Source organism: Callorhinchus milii, unplaced genomic scaffold (genome assembly GCF_018977255.1).
Source record: "Callorhinchus milii isolate IMCB2004 unplaced genomic scaffold, IMCB_Cmil_1.0 Scaffold31, whole genome shotgun sequence".
Lineage (NCBI taxonomy): Eukaryota > Metazoa > Chordata > Chondrichthyes > Chimaeriformes > Callorhinchidae > Callorhinchus > Callorhinchus milii.
In genome coordinates this window covers 150,522-167,694 of record NW_024704772.1, presented here as the reverse complement: position 1 = coordinate 167,694, position 17,173 = coordinate 150,522, and the positions used below count along the sequence as shown (strand labels likewise).

General features: G+C 50.9%; 3 protein-coding genes across 4 annotated transcripts; 2 read left to right on the top strand and 1 right to left on the bottom strand.

Moving 5' to 3' along the window:
• The first annotated feature begins 1,549 nt into the window (after window positions 1-1,549).
• On the top strand, window positions 1,550-4,896 carry mpst (mercaptopyruvate sulfurtransferase). The gene is made up of 2 exons (XM_007910281.2): window positions 1,550-2,219; window positions 3,803-4,896. The coding sequence occupies exons 1-2, from the start codon at window positions 1,607-1,609 to the stop codon at window positions 4,102-4,104; spliced, it is 915 nt and encodes a 304-aa protein (XP_007908472.2). The 5' UTR covers window positions 1,550-1,606; the 3' UTR covers window positions 4,105-4,896.
• A 2,359-nt stretch (window positions 4,897-7,255) lies between these two features.
• rps19bp1 (ribosomal protein S19 binding protein 1) lies at window positions 7,256-14,028 on the top strand. Of its 2 annotated transcripts, XR_006085867.1 has the most exons (5): window positions 7,256-7,382; window positions 7,798-7,971; window positions 8,314-8,411; window positions 8,684-8,880; window positions 13,465-14,028. XR_006085867.1 is itself a non-coding variant. In NM_001292155.1 (4 exon segments), coding segments are annotated over 4 exon segments (462 nt in total). In that variant the 5' UTR covers window positions 7,320-7,327; the 3' UTR covers window positions 8,819-9,094.
• On the bottom strand, window positions 13,968-16,861 carry LOC103189775 (cyclic AMP-dependent transcription factor ATF-4-like). The gene is given in 3 exon segments (NM_001292162.1): window positions 13,968-15,011; window positions 15,255-15,578; window positions 16,725-16,861. Coding segments are annotated over 2 exon segments (1,188 nt in total). The 5' UTR covers window positions 15,472-15,578; window positions 16,725-16,861; the 3' UTR covers window positions 13,968-14,040.
• Window positions 16,862-17,173: the final 312 nt, after the last annotated feature.

The window sequence follows — 17,173 nt, the reverse complement described above, 5'->3', positions numbered from 1 at the left end:
TAACCGTTAGCGACCTTCCTTCTGGTCTCGAGGGGACGCGGGCCCGGGGGGGGCAGGGAGGGAGGGGCGGAGACTTTTATGAGTGGGGGGAAAAAAGCGGGAAAATCGCGGCGGAAAGTTCTGGAGCGCGGGGCGTGACGTCACCGGGCGGCCAGGCGTGACGTCACCTGGCAACTCTTCCATCTTTTTTTTAGATATAATAAAAATCAATAAAGATCCCATAAAATAGGATTATCCGCATCCGCCGCCCCCGCAGCGCCCCCCGCAGCGCCCCCCGCGCTCCCGGCCCCCGCAGCGCCCCCCGCGCTCCCGGCCCCCGAGCAACCGTTATTTATCTGATTATTTGGTGATCAGGTTTTATTCCGGTGGTTGTCGGTCCCGGAGCTCGATCCGCGGGGTTTCTCTCGCTGCCCGACCGCGGCCGCCGTTTGGCTTGTGAGCCCCTCGCGCCGTCCGTGCCGGACCGGAATCGGACTGGGTTTGAGGGTTGTTAGGTGACGGGACGTCCTGTTGGGAGTCTCACACCTCCGCCACCTTCTGCCCCACCCTCACCTCCGCCCGCCCCGCCCCGCCCGCCTGCCACCCTCAAGCCCGTCTTTGTGGCGGCTCAGTCGCTCACACTCTCGCCTCCGAGCCGAGAGCTTGTGGGTCAGGATTACAGAGCTCCTTTGGTCTCTCGAGGCGGACGCTGTAGAGGAGCGTCAGAGTGGAGGTGCCTTTGTCTCGCTGCTTCCAAAGAGGCAGCTGGAAATCCTCAAATTCTTATTGTCAACTGATAGTGGGTTCGTCTGATATCTGATATACTGTCTTTCACATCGGGAGGACTATCGAAGCGCTTCACAGGATACCCTGTAAGGTACAGTGACTGTGTCGTAGACAAACGCGGCAGCCAGTTTGCGCAGAGTTGTAGCCAATTGTAATGGCCCTATTACTGCTCTGGCTAAAAGCAATGAAGTCAGCGCTCAATCCTGTGTTGGACCGCACCCGCGCACGTACACGGCCTCGCGCTCGGTGACAAAACCTGAAACAAAATGCTCTCGCTCGCTTGCATGTGAATGACCCCCTCGTGCATTGAGGGTTTCAACACTAAATGAACTCCACACCACACACAGTCATTAAACTTTACAGTACATCCGGTGAAGTGCTTTGGGGCATCCTGGGGTGAAAGGCACTGTACCGATGTAAGGATTATTATTATTATTATAACACGCTCCCCGGCCCACATGAGAATCAGATTCAGGATTAAAAGTCCCGTCTGTCTGTTCAGGTGGACGTTGAAGATCCCACAGCGCTGTTCGAAGAGAAGGGAGAATCTCTCTGTCTCCCGGTGGTCAGTCAGTCAGTCAGTCAGCTGCGATTTTACAGCGAGTCAGGAGCAGAGAGGGAGTGAGGGGAGGAGAGAGGGAGTGAGGGGAGGAGGGAGGGAGGGAGGGAGGGGAGGAGGGAGGGAGAGAGTGAGGGGAGGAGAGAGGGAGGGAGGGAGTGAGGGGAGGAGAGAGGGAGTGAGGGGAGGAGGGAGGGAGGGAGTGAGGGGAGGAGTGAGGGGAGGGAGAGAGTGAGGGGGAAGGGGTGTGTTTGTGGCTGAGGAGCAGACGAAGCTCCCGCCATGAGCCTGAGCCGGACGCTGGTGTCTGCCCGCTGCCTGGCCGAGGCCCTGGGGTCCGGGGCTCCGGGGTCCGGGGCTCCGGGGGCCGGGGCCGAGCAGCCGATCCGGGTGCTGGACACCTCCTGGTATCTGCCGGGGTCGGGGCGGGACGGGCGGCGGGAGCACCGCGAGGCCCACATCCCCGGCGCCGGGTACTTTGACCTGGACGAGTGCTGCGACCGCTCGTCCCCTTACGAGCACTCGCTACCCGAGCCCGAGGCTTTCGCGGCCTACGCGGGCGGCCTGGGGGTGAGCGGCGGCTGCCGGGTGGTGGTGTACGACGGCAGCCCCTACGGCGCCTTCTGCTCCCCGCGGGTCTGGTGGATGTTCCGGTTGTTCGGACACCGCGCGGTGTCGGTGCTGGACGGCGGTTTGGCCGCCTGGCGCCGCCTGGGCCTCCCGCTCGAGAGCGGCCACGCGAGCCCCAGGCCTCGGGCCTTCACCGCCTCCTACACCCCGAGCGCCGTCACCGCCTTCCCCGCCGTCGTGAGCAACATCCACCGACCCCGCTTCCAGCTGCTGGACGCCCGGTCCCGGGGCCGCTTCAGGGGCATCGAGCCCGAGCCCAGAGAGGGTGTGTGAGTGAGTGAGTGAGTGTGTGTCCCACTAATGACCCCCAATAATAATAATAATAATTATAATTATAATAATATAATGTAATCATCTGCACAAACACCACATGATCTCCAGGGCTTCAGGGCCGGGAACCCGAGCCCACACTCGGGTGTGTGGTGTGTGTCTGTCACCCCCTCACTAACCCCTGAAATAACTCATAATATATAATAATAATAATAATAATAATAATCTTTGCATTTGATATAACTTAACGATCATCTACACAAACCCCTTTAATAACCGGGGCAGCTCCAGGTGGGGGGAGTGAGCCCGGAGCCTGGAGGGGGTCTCCACGCCTCATTACTGATAATATTATTACTAATAATAACTACTGCAACAGCAACAGATGGCGTTTGTAAAGCGCTTTTCATGTCGGGAGGACGTCCCAAAGTGCGGATTATTGAACTAGTAATTATTAATAACCCTCTACCCCAGAGCTCAGGGAGAGTCTGTGCTTAAACAACTCATCATCGCGCCTTAACAGCAACATAACACAATGAAAATAATAATCCTGTACCCATTATCCAAGTAACTGGAGTAACAATCGCTGGAACCTCCCCCTGGCATTTCGTTCCTTGTAATTTCACCCTTTGCCTCAAAGCGCTTCGCAGGACTCGACTGTAAACTGTAGTGACTGTTTTGCAGCAACTAATCTGCAGACATCCCGGGACCTCGGTTGAACGTCTCATCTGAAAACACCAGGAGAGTTGTTGTTGTTGTTGTTGGGACGTCCTCCCGACGTGAAAGGTGCTTTACTGATGTAATTTCTTGTATATATTTTGACAGTCGGCATTAGAATTGTGGGCAGTTGTCAAATTCAGCCACAGTTCGGAACTTTTAAAGGTTTGTGGGGATGTTTTAATTAGGATTATTATTGATTATTATTTGGAAACTTTGTGAGCCACAAGCCCAGGAGTCTAAGTATTTATGGGCGAGTGATTTCCTCACCGGGTAGACAGTTTGTCAGTGTTTATGTGTGACCTATCCCACTAATGATTAACCTGGATTCTGTTAAAGTAACAATCAGATTAGACAAAGTCAGCAATTCTGAGGGTTGAGCAATAGGGAAATCCTTGACTGAAACTCTGATTCCCTGAGCACTCAAAATTCACCTGGTCTTTGGCTGCAAGACAGCTTTTGTCTTAAAACTAAAATGGTACTGAGCTGTAGGAACTTCTAAAATCCGGTCTTATTTTGGGAGTGTCATGGTGGCCAACAATTTGCTGCAGTAACCTGGGCGTTACTTGGATCTCTTAATTGGCTGCCACGTTCGGCTCTAGTTACACACCATCATTGATGCTATTGTACCATTGTCAGCAGTGGATCGCTTTTCCACAGGTAATGATCCCTCCACAAAAAAATTGGATTCCTCAATCCACGACTGTTGTGGGACACTACTGTGCGCAATTGGCTGCTGAGTTTTGCCCACAAGATCTAGTCACTACATTTTACAGTATATTCTGTAAAGCGTTTTGAGACGTCTCAATGATGTGGTAAGGCGCTGTATCAAATGCAAGGATTATTATTATTATTTATCTCCAGGGTTCGAGCCGGGCCACATTCCTGGGAGCATCAATATCCCGTTTAACACCTTCCTGGACCCGGAGACGCTGCTCATGCGGGACGTGGCTTCGCTGCGAGCGATATTTGAGGAGCACCATGTGGACCTGAGCAAACCCATCGTGGCCACGTGTGGGACAGGGGTGACAGCCTGTCACATCGCCTTGGCAGCCTATCTCTGCGGCAAGGAGGACGTGGCTATCTATGATGGCTCCTGGGTGGAGTGGTTCACACGCGCCAAGCCCGAGAACATTATCTCCGAGGGAAAAGGGAAGCTGAAGTAGCCCCCCCACCCACCTCGTCCAATGGTGGTCTCCCAATGGTGAAGCTGTTCCGAGTCAGAAATATCTGCCCTTTGGTAGCAATGGGAGAAATGAAAAACTTACTCAGACAAAACCTGAGCTGAAGTTTCAGCATTTTAATAATAATAATCCTTGCATTTGATGCAGCGCATGATCACATCTTCGAGACTTCTCAAAGCGCTCACAGGATATACTGTAAAGTGAATTGACTGTATATTTTGTGGGTGAAATACAGCAACCAATTGCACACAGCAGCGTCCCCACAAACAGCCGTGGATTGAGTGACCAAATTATTGAAATTTTTTGCCTGAAAGTCCTTTGTAACAGCTGCAGAAAAGCGGCTTACAAATTCAGACTAAATTTGGGAATTTGTCACAGAAATCGCTCTAATTTGTTCTTGAAATAATCAACACTTTGCTTCCGTCTGTCTCCTCAGGGACTCTGTTCCATACATTTACTGTTCACTCACTGAAGTAGTGTCTCCACAGATTTGTTCTGAATTTACTCCCCTCCAATCACAGGCCATGTCCTCTGGTTCTACTGGTCAGTACAAGATAAAACAGCTTATCATGGTCTACATGATCTAGCCTTAAAAACCATTTCAGAAGCTCAGATGTAATGATGGAGTCTGCTTCCTGCTCCAATGTATCAAACTTAGAGATATTGCTCCAATTTACGCCTTGCCTTCAGTAATGTGATCTGTAGAGAAATTGAATTGTGATATACTTTATTAATTGCTGTTGAAATAATTCAAAATAAATTATGTAGAATCTTTCCGACGGTTCCAGTGACTGAGTGACGTGCAGTGAGGAGTGGGGCTGGATAGCACTGGGCATTCAAGCGCTCTCGGAAAAAAGTTGTTGTTGTACAGTGATTACTCAGGGTTTCTCCTGTGTTGGGTTCACTGATCTCAGCTGACCCAGGAGTTCAGTGCTGTAAGTGTTGGGTTCAAAGGAGTAGCCAGCAGTGAAACTAACTACTTAGTCACTACGCTTGACAGGAATTACCTGTGAAGTGAAGCACCTTGAAAGCTTTCCAATTTGATGAGACACTTTCTGAGGAAGGGACTGGGGAAGGGGTGAGTGAACATTTGGACATTAAACGGATAGCTCTTCCTGAACGTATGGTGTTCTGTAAGCCAACGTTAATGCAGGATGAATGACCTCTGTGACACTGGCAACCCAGCGAGGGCTCGCTTCACATGATAGAAACTGTCAGTGGGTTTCAGAGATAACACATGGAGACTCACTCAGCTCTGACGAACACTTTTATATCTGGGAGAATCACTTTGGTTCTCGCCAAAGCCACTGTAACTAGTGATTACAACAACAACAACAAAATTACATTTATAGAGTGCCTTTCACATCGAGAGGACGTCCCAAAGCGTTGGAACAGTCAAGTGTCGGGGCCCGAGCATGGGGGAGGGGTGGTGTAGGGGTGAGGGAAGGCAGAGAGGTGGGAGGGAGACCAAAGGCACGGTCGAAGAGAAGGGTCTTGAGACTGGCCTTGAAGGAGGCAAGTGAGGAAGCGAGGCGAAGGGACCGTGGGATGGAGTTCCAGAGTGTGGGGGCAGAGAGGCTGAAAGCCCGGCCACCGATGGTAGGGCGGGTCGGGCGGGAGATATGGAGCAGCCGGAGCTCGCTGAGCGGAGGGAGTGGGCAGATTGGTAGGGAGTCAGCAGGTCAGAGAGATAGGAGGGGGCAAGACTGTGGATGGCCTTAAAGGTGAGGATGAGGATCTTGAACTCGATCCTCTGGGGGATGGGGAGCCGGTGGGGTCGGGCCAGGGTGCGTGAGAGTAAACGACCTGCAGTTTTGGATGATCTGCAGCTTGTGAAGGGACGAGTTGGGAAGGCCGATGAGGAGGGAGTTCCCGTAACCGAGCCTTGATGTGACGAATGCGTGGGTGAGGGTTTGGGCAGCCTGAGGGGTGAGGCAGTGGCAGAGTCACTGGCAGAGGGAGTGGCGGTTTAGAGTAGAGGTTACTCCTCACTGATGTAGTTTCACTGGTTCTGGCATCAATGAGTAAACTTCACAGCTAATTACTGCCAAACCTCAGGAGATTTAATACCCCGATCGGCAATACCCCGACAGCGCCCCAAGTTGTCCACACGCTGCTGCCATCCCAGCGACACCTTCATCATCATAATATTGGCCACAGCGCCTGGTCACGTCGTCGAAACGTTTCAAAGCGCTTCACAGGATACACCGCAAAGTTTAGTGACTGTATTTTGTGGGTGAAAAAAACCTGAAGCCGGGAGCGTAAGGGCCGCACTTTAAACATAAGGCTTCATAAACCGCTCAATGTTTAACTCTCAGTCAGCGATTATATTTGAAACCTTATTTGTTCAGCTCCACCCCCCCCCCCAAACACACCCCCACACACACACCCACACACCCCCCCCCACCAAACACACCCCCACACCCCCCCCACCAAACACACCCCCACACACACACCCCCCACACACCCTCCCCCCCCACACACACACACCCACACACACCCTCCCCCCCCCCACACACACACACACCCCCACACCCTCCCCCCCCCCACACACACCCACACACCCCCCCCCCCACCAAACACCCCCACACACACACACACCCCTCCCCACACCATCGACCCCTACACACACACCCACACACACACTCCCCACCAAACACACACACCCACACACACACCCCCCCCACACACACCCCCCCCACACACACACACCCCTCCCCACACACACCCCCCCACCAAACACACACACCCCCCACACACACACCCACACACCCCCCCACCAAACACACCCCCACACACACACATACCCACCCTCCCTCCACCCCACACACACACTCCCTCCCCCCCACACACACCCCCACACCCTCCCTCCACCCCCTACACACACACCACACACACCCCCCCACACACACTCCCCCCCCACACACACACTCTCCCCCACACATACGCACAAACTCACCGCGCATGCGGCGCTGTGTGTGACCAGTGGGCGGCGCTGTGTGTGACCAGTGGGCGGCGCTGTGTGTGACCAGTGGGCGGCGCTGTGTGTGACCAGTGGGCGGCGCTGTGTGTGACCAGTGGGCGGCGCTGTGTGTGACCAGTGGGCGGCGCTGTGTGTGACCAGTGGGCGGCGCTGTGTGTGACCAGTGGGCGGCGCTGTGTGTGACCAGTGGGCGGCGCTGGTGAGGTTCGGGCCTACAGTAGGATGTCGGCGTCGCTGGTGAGGAAAGGCCTGGAGCTGCTGGGCCAGGAAACCAGGGGTAAGTGGGGCTTCACTGCCCCCCCTCCCCCCCCCTCCCCCCCTCTCTCCCCCCTCCCCCCCCTCCCCCCCTCTCTCCCCCTCCCCCCCTCTCTCCCCTCTCCCGCCTCTCCCCCCACTCCCTCTCCTGTTTAGCCCACAAAAGGCACAGTCACTCCACTGGACAGCAATATCATGTGAAGCTCTTTGCGTCATCGTCATCAAAATGATTAGGTGCTGTACCAAGTGCGAGGATTATTATTATTATTATTATTATAATAAAGTGCCGCCCGGTCGGTGCTGCTCCGTGTGATGGCAAAGAAGATGAAACTCTGTGTTTTATGGCACATTATCACACGGCAGCGTCTCGAGCGCAGAGGCCAATTACTGTGCGTTGTTGACTGTGTTTCTGACGCGATCGCCGCCTTGTGTTTCAGGTAAAAGTGACATGACGGTGAAGAGGAAGGTGGCGTGTGGCCGGACTGGGACTGACCGCACCGGCCTGAGGACCACAGGCAAGAGAGGAGTCAAGAAGCAGCGGCAGAGGCTTCATGCACAAAAGAAAAAGGTCAAATCCACTGTGAAGGGGAAGGCGGTGAAGTCAGCCCTCGGTACGTGACCCTCACACCTTTTTGTTCCTTCAGCGATGACCAGCGCTTGCTGATGGCTTTTAAAGAGTTGCGAACGTAGACGCCCGTGTGGGGGACATTGAGGGGCGAGTGGTTGTCTCCCGTGCTGACACTGTCCATGTGAGGGAGGACCTGCACATATCCAACACATCCTCCGTAAAAAAATGTTATCAGAAATCACCGCAGGTTAGACCCCACTGTGTGGCTCGGCATCACATCACATCGCACGGTGGGTTTCCCCACTGAGGGGAATACAATGAGCATTCCCACTAGTCCTCCACTCCATCTTGCCGGGTGTTAATAAGAGCGCTCTTTCCTCGACAGAGGAGTATCGGAAACGACAGGGTACGGACCACACTGAAGACAATCTCCGGTACATGCTGGGCGTGAGCTCACAGACTGAGAGCAGCATCACCAGACAGGTGAGTGCGACTGAAAAGGTCGGGTGTGTCTCGGTACTGTGTTGGTGCATATACACACGAGCGTATGTGTGTGTTCACGTGTGCAGGCGTGTTTGTGGGTGCATATACACACATGAGTGTGTGTGCGTTTGGAGGAGTGCATGGCCTCCTGTAATCTTCTGATTTACTGGAGTGAACAACGACAACAACTTGTATTTCCCTCGTACCCTTCACAAGGGGAGCATTTCAGAGCAATAGATTATAACGTGGAGCAATTCTCTGCTTTGGTGCAGATTCTCAATTACAATCGAGGGAGGAAAGCGAGAGACCTTCCGGAAGAGGAGAAAGCAAAGAAGGAAGAAAAGAGTGTTTTCTCAGAGAAAGACTTCAGGACATTTGAGAAAGAATATTTTGGAAATCCGCAATAACTTGGGAGTCTCAGTGGCTGGAGCGAATGTTGAACAAGAGCAAACGTGCCCATGAGCCGCAGGTACAGGATGTATTGTTGGTGAAGCTGGGGTGGGATGGACTGGGTTGGGGTGTTCCTCACTGTTCACACAAGTCCCTAAGTAAGGATCAAGACAAAAGCCTTAAATTTAGGTATGTGTCAGTAGTGGATCACAGTTACTTAACTAAAGACAGACTCGTTGCTGTATTAGAGGCGTGTGACAATTAAATATTAAACTTTCTATACTTTGGGATCCAAACCACTTTCTTCCTTTAGGTGAGGTACTTCAAGTGTCCTGGCCAAATAAAAATTGGTCGCTCACACCATGGCTGTTTGTGGGACATGGCTGAACGCAACAAAATACTGGGTTGTGCAGTCCTCGCGGTGCAGTGTCGCCTGGTCACCAGGAGGTGGCAGTGTGAGCGTGCAGTGTCGCCTGGTCACCAGGAGATGGCAGTGTGAGCGTGCAGTGTCGCCTGGTCACCAGGAGGTGGCAGTGTGAGCGTGCAGTGTCGCCTGGTCACCAGGAGGTGGCAGTGTGAGCGTGCAGTGTCGCCTGGTCACCAGGAGGTGGCAGTGTGGCTCTGCCTGTCACTGAGCTGCCTCCATATTGCAGTTGGTTGCAGCCATTTTATGTTCTGAGTCCCAGTCAGTGAAGGTTTTACGGCTCAACAATGGTGTGTGAGAATTCCAGCATCGACTTATTTGACCGACTCTAACTGTCCCTCAGACACACCCGGATTTATCCGCCCGGTGCCGCACGGACAGTTATCACTTTGTTTCCGAAACTGCCTTTTGTTCCAACTTTTGGCTCCTTGAACTGTGGTTCAAATTACTTTAATGTAACGTCTGTCAACAATTCCCCCTCACAACACTTTCCACCAATCGCTGGCGGCTCTCCTTTGTGTGCGCATTGTGACAAAGTGCCTACAGTCACTACACTTCAAAGTAAAATTCTTGAGAGTGTGATAAGGCAGGGTAGCAAATGTCCGTGGCTTAGGGAGGGCTCCTGCTCTTGATTATTATCATAAATATCCTTACATTTGATACAGAATGTCTCCAAGTGCTTCATAGGATTTACTGTAGTTTACTGTGAAGTGGGGTGGCGGTGTATTTGTGGGTGAAACACAGCAGATAATTTGCCCACAGCCATGGAGTGAGTGAGCAATTTCATTTTGAGGCATTGTTGGCCAAGACACCGAGAGAGAGAGAAATTCCCTTTTCTTCTCAAATAGTGCCATGAGATCTTTAACACCCATGTGAACAGGAAGACAGGGAACTCGGTTTGACATCTCATCCAAAGGACGGTACCTCTGACAACGAAAGCCCACCCCACCCACACCACCACTGCGCTGCATTGGAGAGTCAGCTTAGACTGAGATCCCATCATAGGAACAGGAAGAGATTGTTGAGCCATTCCCCTGAGTTTATTAGATCACGGCAGATCACGAAACCGCTCTGGGTGTGAAGGTGTGATACTGAGCCCAGATATCATTAACACAGATCTCTGGGTAAGCAGGTTGCAGTGTGTGTCTGTGTGTGTGTGTCTGTGTGTGTGTGTGTGCACATTGGCTGAGGACAGGGTGGACTGGTTTGCAGGGTGTCGAGAAGCCAGGGGAAGCAATGCTCATTTTGGAATATTTCATTTCCCTAATTGACAATTTACGGAAAGCGAACAGTTTCTTGTTTCTCGTCAGCAGAAAACTTCCTGTATTGAATTCCCTGAATTGAGTAAGTCTTAATCTCCCCCGAGCACAGCTTCTCTGAATAGGAACCTCACCCACTGTGCCTCCCCGCCTCATTGCCATCAGTCTCGGGCAGATTGCAGTGTTAGCAGGAGATCAGTGGGACGTGGGCTGGTTTACCAGATACAAGATCCATTGCTTCCCTTTCGGTCCTTTTCCCCCCGTCCATGACTTTGCTGCTCACCCTGAATGTTGGGGCTTGTGGTCCACTGTCCCCACGGACAGCCAGATGATTTTGCCGGGGGCGTAACAAACTGCAAACTTTTCTGTTCCCGAGGCTTGTGGTGACCTCGGCTCTGGGCTCCGCACACTCACTTACATGAAGCAGCAAGAGATAATTAAAAGCTTTTATCTTGGTGGACACTCTTTACCATCCAGCTCAAGGCAACACCCAGCTATGGTACTAGGTTTGGGAGTTATTCCAAAAATGACTAAAATAAAACTCTCTCTTAAAGGAGCAGTGACCTACAAGCGACTAATTCACACCAATAGTGCCCGCCCGGGGAAGGTTGTGGGTTCCTGCCCCATGTCAGGACTCTCACAGTCGAGGCTGACACTCCAGTGCAGCACTGTGGGAGGGTTGCTGGCCGCATTGTTAGTGGTGCCGTCCTTCAGATGAGACGTTTAAACCAAGGTCTGTGTTTACAAATACAGCGGTCACTACACTTGCTGGTAATTCCTGTGAAGTGCTTTGAGATGTTCCAGTGTGACGAGATGCAATAAAAGTGGAACAGTTTTCTCCAAAAAAAACAGCGGTACCTCTACCCTGAGGTGTACCTGGTCCATGAATGGGTCAATATCAAGCCAAGACCAATGTACTCGAGGCTCAGGTTTTGTTGAGTTGGCAGCTAACCACTGTGCAGTCACGTTTGTCTATGAAAACCCAGTCGGCAGCACAGACAATGGGAGGAATCGGGGTGAGCTGGGCTGGCAAACTATTGGGAGTGAAATCCTATTCAGCAGGGTCATTGAGCCGTAGAGAAAATGGGTCATAATAGTTCATCAGCTTACCTATCACATTGTGAAGAATGTCTCTGCTGAATTGCTGGTTCTCAGAGCACATCACTAAAATGACTCCCAATTCTCTCCCCTCGTTTGCTGAAGGCACTGACTTAGGGATCAGGTACCCTTCTTGGGCCATGTCTGTATCTCTATCGTAATGGACCTCAGTCCAGTCATCGTGCTTTGTGTGGGGGTACTGGCACCATCACCATCCAGGATGCACACTCCACCTCACCAAGCCAGTCAGGAACCTGGGCGCCTTGTTTGACCCTGAACTGTCCTTTCTCCTCCATATCTTTGCCCATGACCCGCTCTGCCTTCCCCCTCCTTTTCAAGTGCCTTCAGCCGCCCTCCTATCTCTCTTCCCTCCTTCATCCCGACCCTGCCCCCTCACACTCTCGTCCTGATCTCTGACTGTTCAGCGCCTTGAGATGTTCTCCCAACGTGAAAGACGTTTTACAAATGTAATTTTGTTGTCGTTAATTCAGTCGATTAGAACCTCCTATGAAGTAGTCAATTCGCTTTACAGTATATTCTGGAAGCGCCTTGAGACATGAGGTGCTATATCAAATGCAAGAATTATTATTATTATTACCCACTTGTCTTGCTGCCTGTGGATCTGACAGTATTTTCTGGGTTCACTTTCTCAACCGTATAAGAAAGAAATGTTTGTCTGATGTCTCAAGTGAATTTATTCAATGAGTAGTTTGTGATCAGCACAAGCTCGCTGCCAGACATTCCCGCCAAGCTTCCCTGAGTCAGTGTCAAACCTGGCAGTGAATTCACCCGCTGAGTCATGAGGAGGGAGCAAGAGATTATTTCACAACAACCTTTGAATATTAGGGAAGACTCGGAGAATGAGATTAAAATGATTAGAGGTGGGATCGAGTTTGTGTGAACGGCATGAATAAGAACATAATAATCCTTGCATTTGATATACCGCTTTTCACGTCTTCCAGACGTCTCAAAGGGCTTCACAGAATAGGCTGTAAAGTGAATTGATTGTACATTTGTGGGCCAAATGCGGCAGCCAATTCTGTGAAGCGCACAGCAGTGTCCCATAAACAGTCGTGGATTGAAGTGACCAATTTATTGTTTTTTTTCTTGAGGGATTATCATCGGGCTTGTGGAGTAAGGAAACTTGTCCAAGGTTTTGCCCTCCCGGGAATCAAATCCGAGTCTCGCTTGTGAGGCGAGTGCTCTAACTACTGAGCTACAGGACTCCACAGGAATCAGCTTCCTGCTTGATTTGCGAATCCCCTGAACACTACAGGTGCTGAGCTCCATGGTGCACTGTTGGTACTTGTTATCAGACGTCCTACCGAGAGGTCGAGGTGTTCTGTGTGATCAGATTAGATTGAGTGCAGGTCCATAGAGAATTGGGCTCCAACCGCTAGGTATCAAAGCCTAGGGGTGGGTGTAAAGTCTACAAACGAGCACCTCCAATGTGTGCTCAATGTGGTTTCAAGGGTAAAATTGGATCGAGTAAAAAGAACAGATGTGCCTGAACTGAAGGGCAGTGTGTATTTATCTCTGACACTGTGTTTGTGATCAGTACATAAAGATGTAAATCTAATTAAGTGGGAGAAGCTTATCTCCACACGTCAGCAACATCTGTTCTTTATCCTTGAACTGAGTAATGACACGTATGAACGTCATTGCTGGCAGTACATTGGCCGTAGTAGAATGGCAATCAATCAACCCACATTCCGCCCCCCCCCCCGCTCCCATTGCACAGCTTTTCACAATTTTATATCCCAGGTAGTCTTACTTCAAAACCCAGAAAAAAAACTGCTTAAACTACTTGGAGAAACAAGATCTGATCAGTCAGTCAACATAAATCTCTGAATGGCAGGTTAATCTTGATTGTCCTTAACAGATTTAATTGAAGAAACAAATGGGCCTTACAGATTGCTGTGAATTATGAGACACAAAAATGTTAATTGTGCAATACAGGAAGATTAAATGGCGTAAAGCAGAAGGGAGCACCTCGACAAGGCTACGACCAGGTGGTACAGACAGGGGAAGAGAACTGCAATCCTCACTTTGTATAAATGTCGTAACTGGGAATGGTTTGGGAAATTATCACATCTTCATCTCCACTGCACACATCACGGTGTGTGGGCTGCAGAAAGGTGCTCTTACAGATGTTCCATGAATGGTTTATTGAACTAATGAATTTATCTGCTTAGGACAGAATGAGAACAGGTATTCTGAATGGCTTCCCTCTCCCCGACTTGTCGTTACTCCCCCACTGCGAAGCTCTCCTGGGAGCCACCCCGCGTGAAGGGCGCTGTATAAATGGAAGCTGTTGTTGAATCAAATGACTTTGTGCAGGTTATGTTGCAAAACCCTCCAGGAATAAGTAATCAACTACTGATTGACATTTTCAATGTTTTATTACAAATAACATTAAAAACAAGTACTACAACATATACAAACACACTATTCTACATTACAAGCTTTTTTCTTTTTTAATTTTAGCTTTTCTGACCTCATCTACCAAGCCTTTTAAATATTGAATTTCTTTTGCCATAGAGTCCACTTTCTCCTGCAAGGTCTGGTTTTTTGCCTCTAACTGCCGGCATTCTGCAGTTATAGCTTCCTGCTCTGCTCTCTTCTTCTGTCTGTACCGTGTTGCTGCACTTTTGTTCTGTTCCATCTTCTTCAATTTTTTCTCTATAACTTTCGGCTCTGCACCACTGATTACTTTCACTTTGGCTGGTGTTACTTTTGCTACTGTCTCTGCATTAGGGCGGTCGTACGGTGTCGACCTGACTGGGCTTAAACTCTCCAGTGAGGACAGGCCAGATTGAGAGGAGCCTTCTGACATGCTATTATCTGGAGACTGAACAGGACTGTGACAGGGGCTTGCAGGAAGCCCACTGTCAGAGTCCGACAAAGCACCCCCTGAAGTCCGAGCTAGGCTTGTGTCAAGCCCACTGTCGAGGGTTTGAACTGGACTTTTACAAAGCCCACTGTCAGAGTCAGATAAAGCCCCTTCATCCTTCTCTTTGCAGGAATTCTGAAGTGGTGATGATTGAAGCAAAGCCAAATCTAGCCTTTTATCATTATCTAAAACACTGGTTTCACTCTCCTCTTCATAATTTATTGAGTGGCTCGGAGAGGAGAAAAGTTCTGGGGTTTTCAGGCTGACGGGGGAGGGGGAAGCGGGGGCCAGTTGATCAGATCCCAGGGGTGAGGTGGGGAATGCCCCAAAGTCCAGATTATTATTGTCCAGCACAGGGTCAGATACTTGTAGTTTATTGGGCAAGGGGTCAAAGGGCAGGTCATCCAGAAGGTCACAAGAACGATCCAGTGCTGCCATCAGGTCCTCTGGGGATGGAGGATCACTTTCATCTTCAATCAGGGTGTCAAAGAGATCTACCTTCTCAACCATCCAGTCCAAGCCGGTGAACGCATCCCCTGAAAAAGGCAAAAAGTTTCAAGTTATTTTGGGTACTCCAGAAATTACACTTTATAACAATTGGGTGCACAATTTACCAGTTAATAAGAAATTTTTCTAGGATTTAGGTCTGAATCTAGACCAGAATAATAGTATCCATCTCTGTGAAAGATCCTTAAGAGTTTGGGCAAGTGCAACTTCACGAGTCCAGGCTGATTAGTGTGTGAGAAGATGAGCCTCAAACATGACATGCATTAACTTACCCACACCATTGTCTGTGTCCAGTAATGGATTGACACACGGCCATTGGGAGGATGCATCGCCAAACGGGAGTGACCTGAGGCAGGCCTTCACCGGCCCGGCCTCCAGATCCTTGTGCAGGAGACAGGGGTCGTCTTCAGCCGTCAGAAACGGCGAGTCCAGGAGGGACACCAAGTCCTCCATCAAGGTGGAAAGCGAAGAATTTGGCCAAACTGACATCTTCTGTTTGTTTTCGTAATGCAAGATATTCGAGGAAATATGACGTTTTCGAGTCGAGTGTTTCTATGCTGTCGACAGCAGCAATGCTGACAAGCCCATTTTGGAGCCTAAGCATAAAGAGAAAAAACATTTTGTAAATAGAGATAGGACAAACCACACCACAATTGTTAGAATTCAAACATGAAATACGGACACGTCCAATTATCAATGTAATTGCACCTACTCCATACTCCACATTGAGTTTTGTAAACCTGTAAACTTTCCAAATGGAATTGAGCCAACGGTCAGGAAGATCCCGGATACAATCGCTTGTCTATGCAAAAGATAATCATCTCAGCGGGTGGGAGCAGAGTGAGAGTCTCTCGCCATCTGGCAACTCCCACTGGGAGTGCAGATATGAGCAAGAGGCAGACTCCGCCCCCAACCCCCACCCAACCCCCCTCAGCAGCGGAAAGGAAAGAAAATAATATGAACGGAATCAGATTCACAAACCGATGACGTTGTGGCAAACGGGAGTACACGTCCCAATCCAACGAAAAGTGCAGCTTTCCCTGAAGCCATTGCACATTGTATGACGCGGCGCCTTTGACGTCAGTGGCGGATGTCCCAGCGCGGGGGCGCGCGGGGGGGGGATGGCGGAGTGCGGGGGGTGACTACTTCACATAAATTTCAGGGCTGATCCCCCCCCCTCTCCTGTCGGGACGTCCTCCCAACACGAAAGGCGCGATGGCTCTGCAGACGTCGTATTGTATTGTTAACCTCAAGAGCAGTTGATTATGAAAGAGGGAAGTGGTCAGTCAGAGGCCACACCCGCCAACAGCCTCTCACCACCTCCTGGTGCCACGTTTTACTCGGGCGCCATCTTCTCTCTCTCTCTCTCTCTCACACACAGCGCTGCCATTTCACAGCTCAATGTCTCCCCCATCCACGAGGGAGGATTTCCCCCCCACACCCCACCGGTTTATTTGGTAACGATCGAAAACTTCGAACACAATATATATAGAAATATTTTTTTTTAAAAAAACGTAAGAAGCAGTTTTTGTGATCGCAAACCCGACTTCCACTTCCTCCTCCGCGGACAAATCTTTTGTCACAACATAACAAACCGAACACTCGAAACCATTTACATTTATACCCACTTTTATACCCGCTATTCCCCCTCCCCCCCCGGGGGGGTCACGGCGCCACCGCCGCGCCCCGAACAGACCAAATGTCAAAACATCCCAAGACTTTTTTAAAAAAGAGAGACTTACGCCATTGTTAATGCCTGTGTTGTTGCGCAGTGCAGTGCACTGTTGCCTAGGTGCCGGGGCTCCCGCTTTAGACAGCCGCCGCCATGGCCAAACCGGACTCGCTTTACTCACACGTGGCTGTTTGCGGGGAGAAAAACCGCGCGGTGCGCGGAGCGCCGCCTTATATACCCGCGCAGCCGCGCTGCAGCTTGCACTCCTCCGCCGTCTACGTCACCGCAAATAAACCGGTTTCCTTTCCCCGCCCCCCCTCCTCCTAACCTTCCCGAGCAGAAGGTTAATACCTCCGCGAATATATTAACCGCTTTTTGCTTCACTTGGACACGGGGCGTTGCCGTCTAATTACGAACTGTTGGCCGAAGGATGTGACCCGCGCGCGCGCGCGCGCGCGCTTGAAGCTGGCGGCGCCGGCGCTACTTGCAGTCACGCGCGCTGACAGTTGGCGGGAGCCG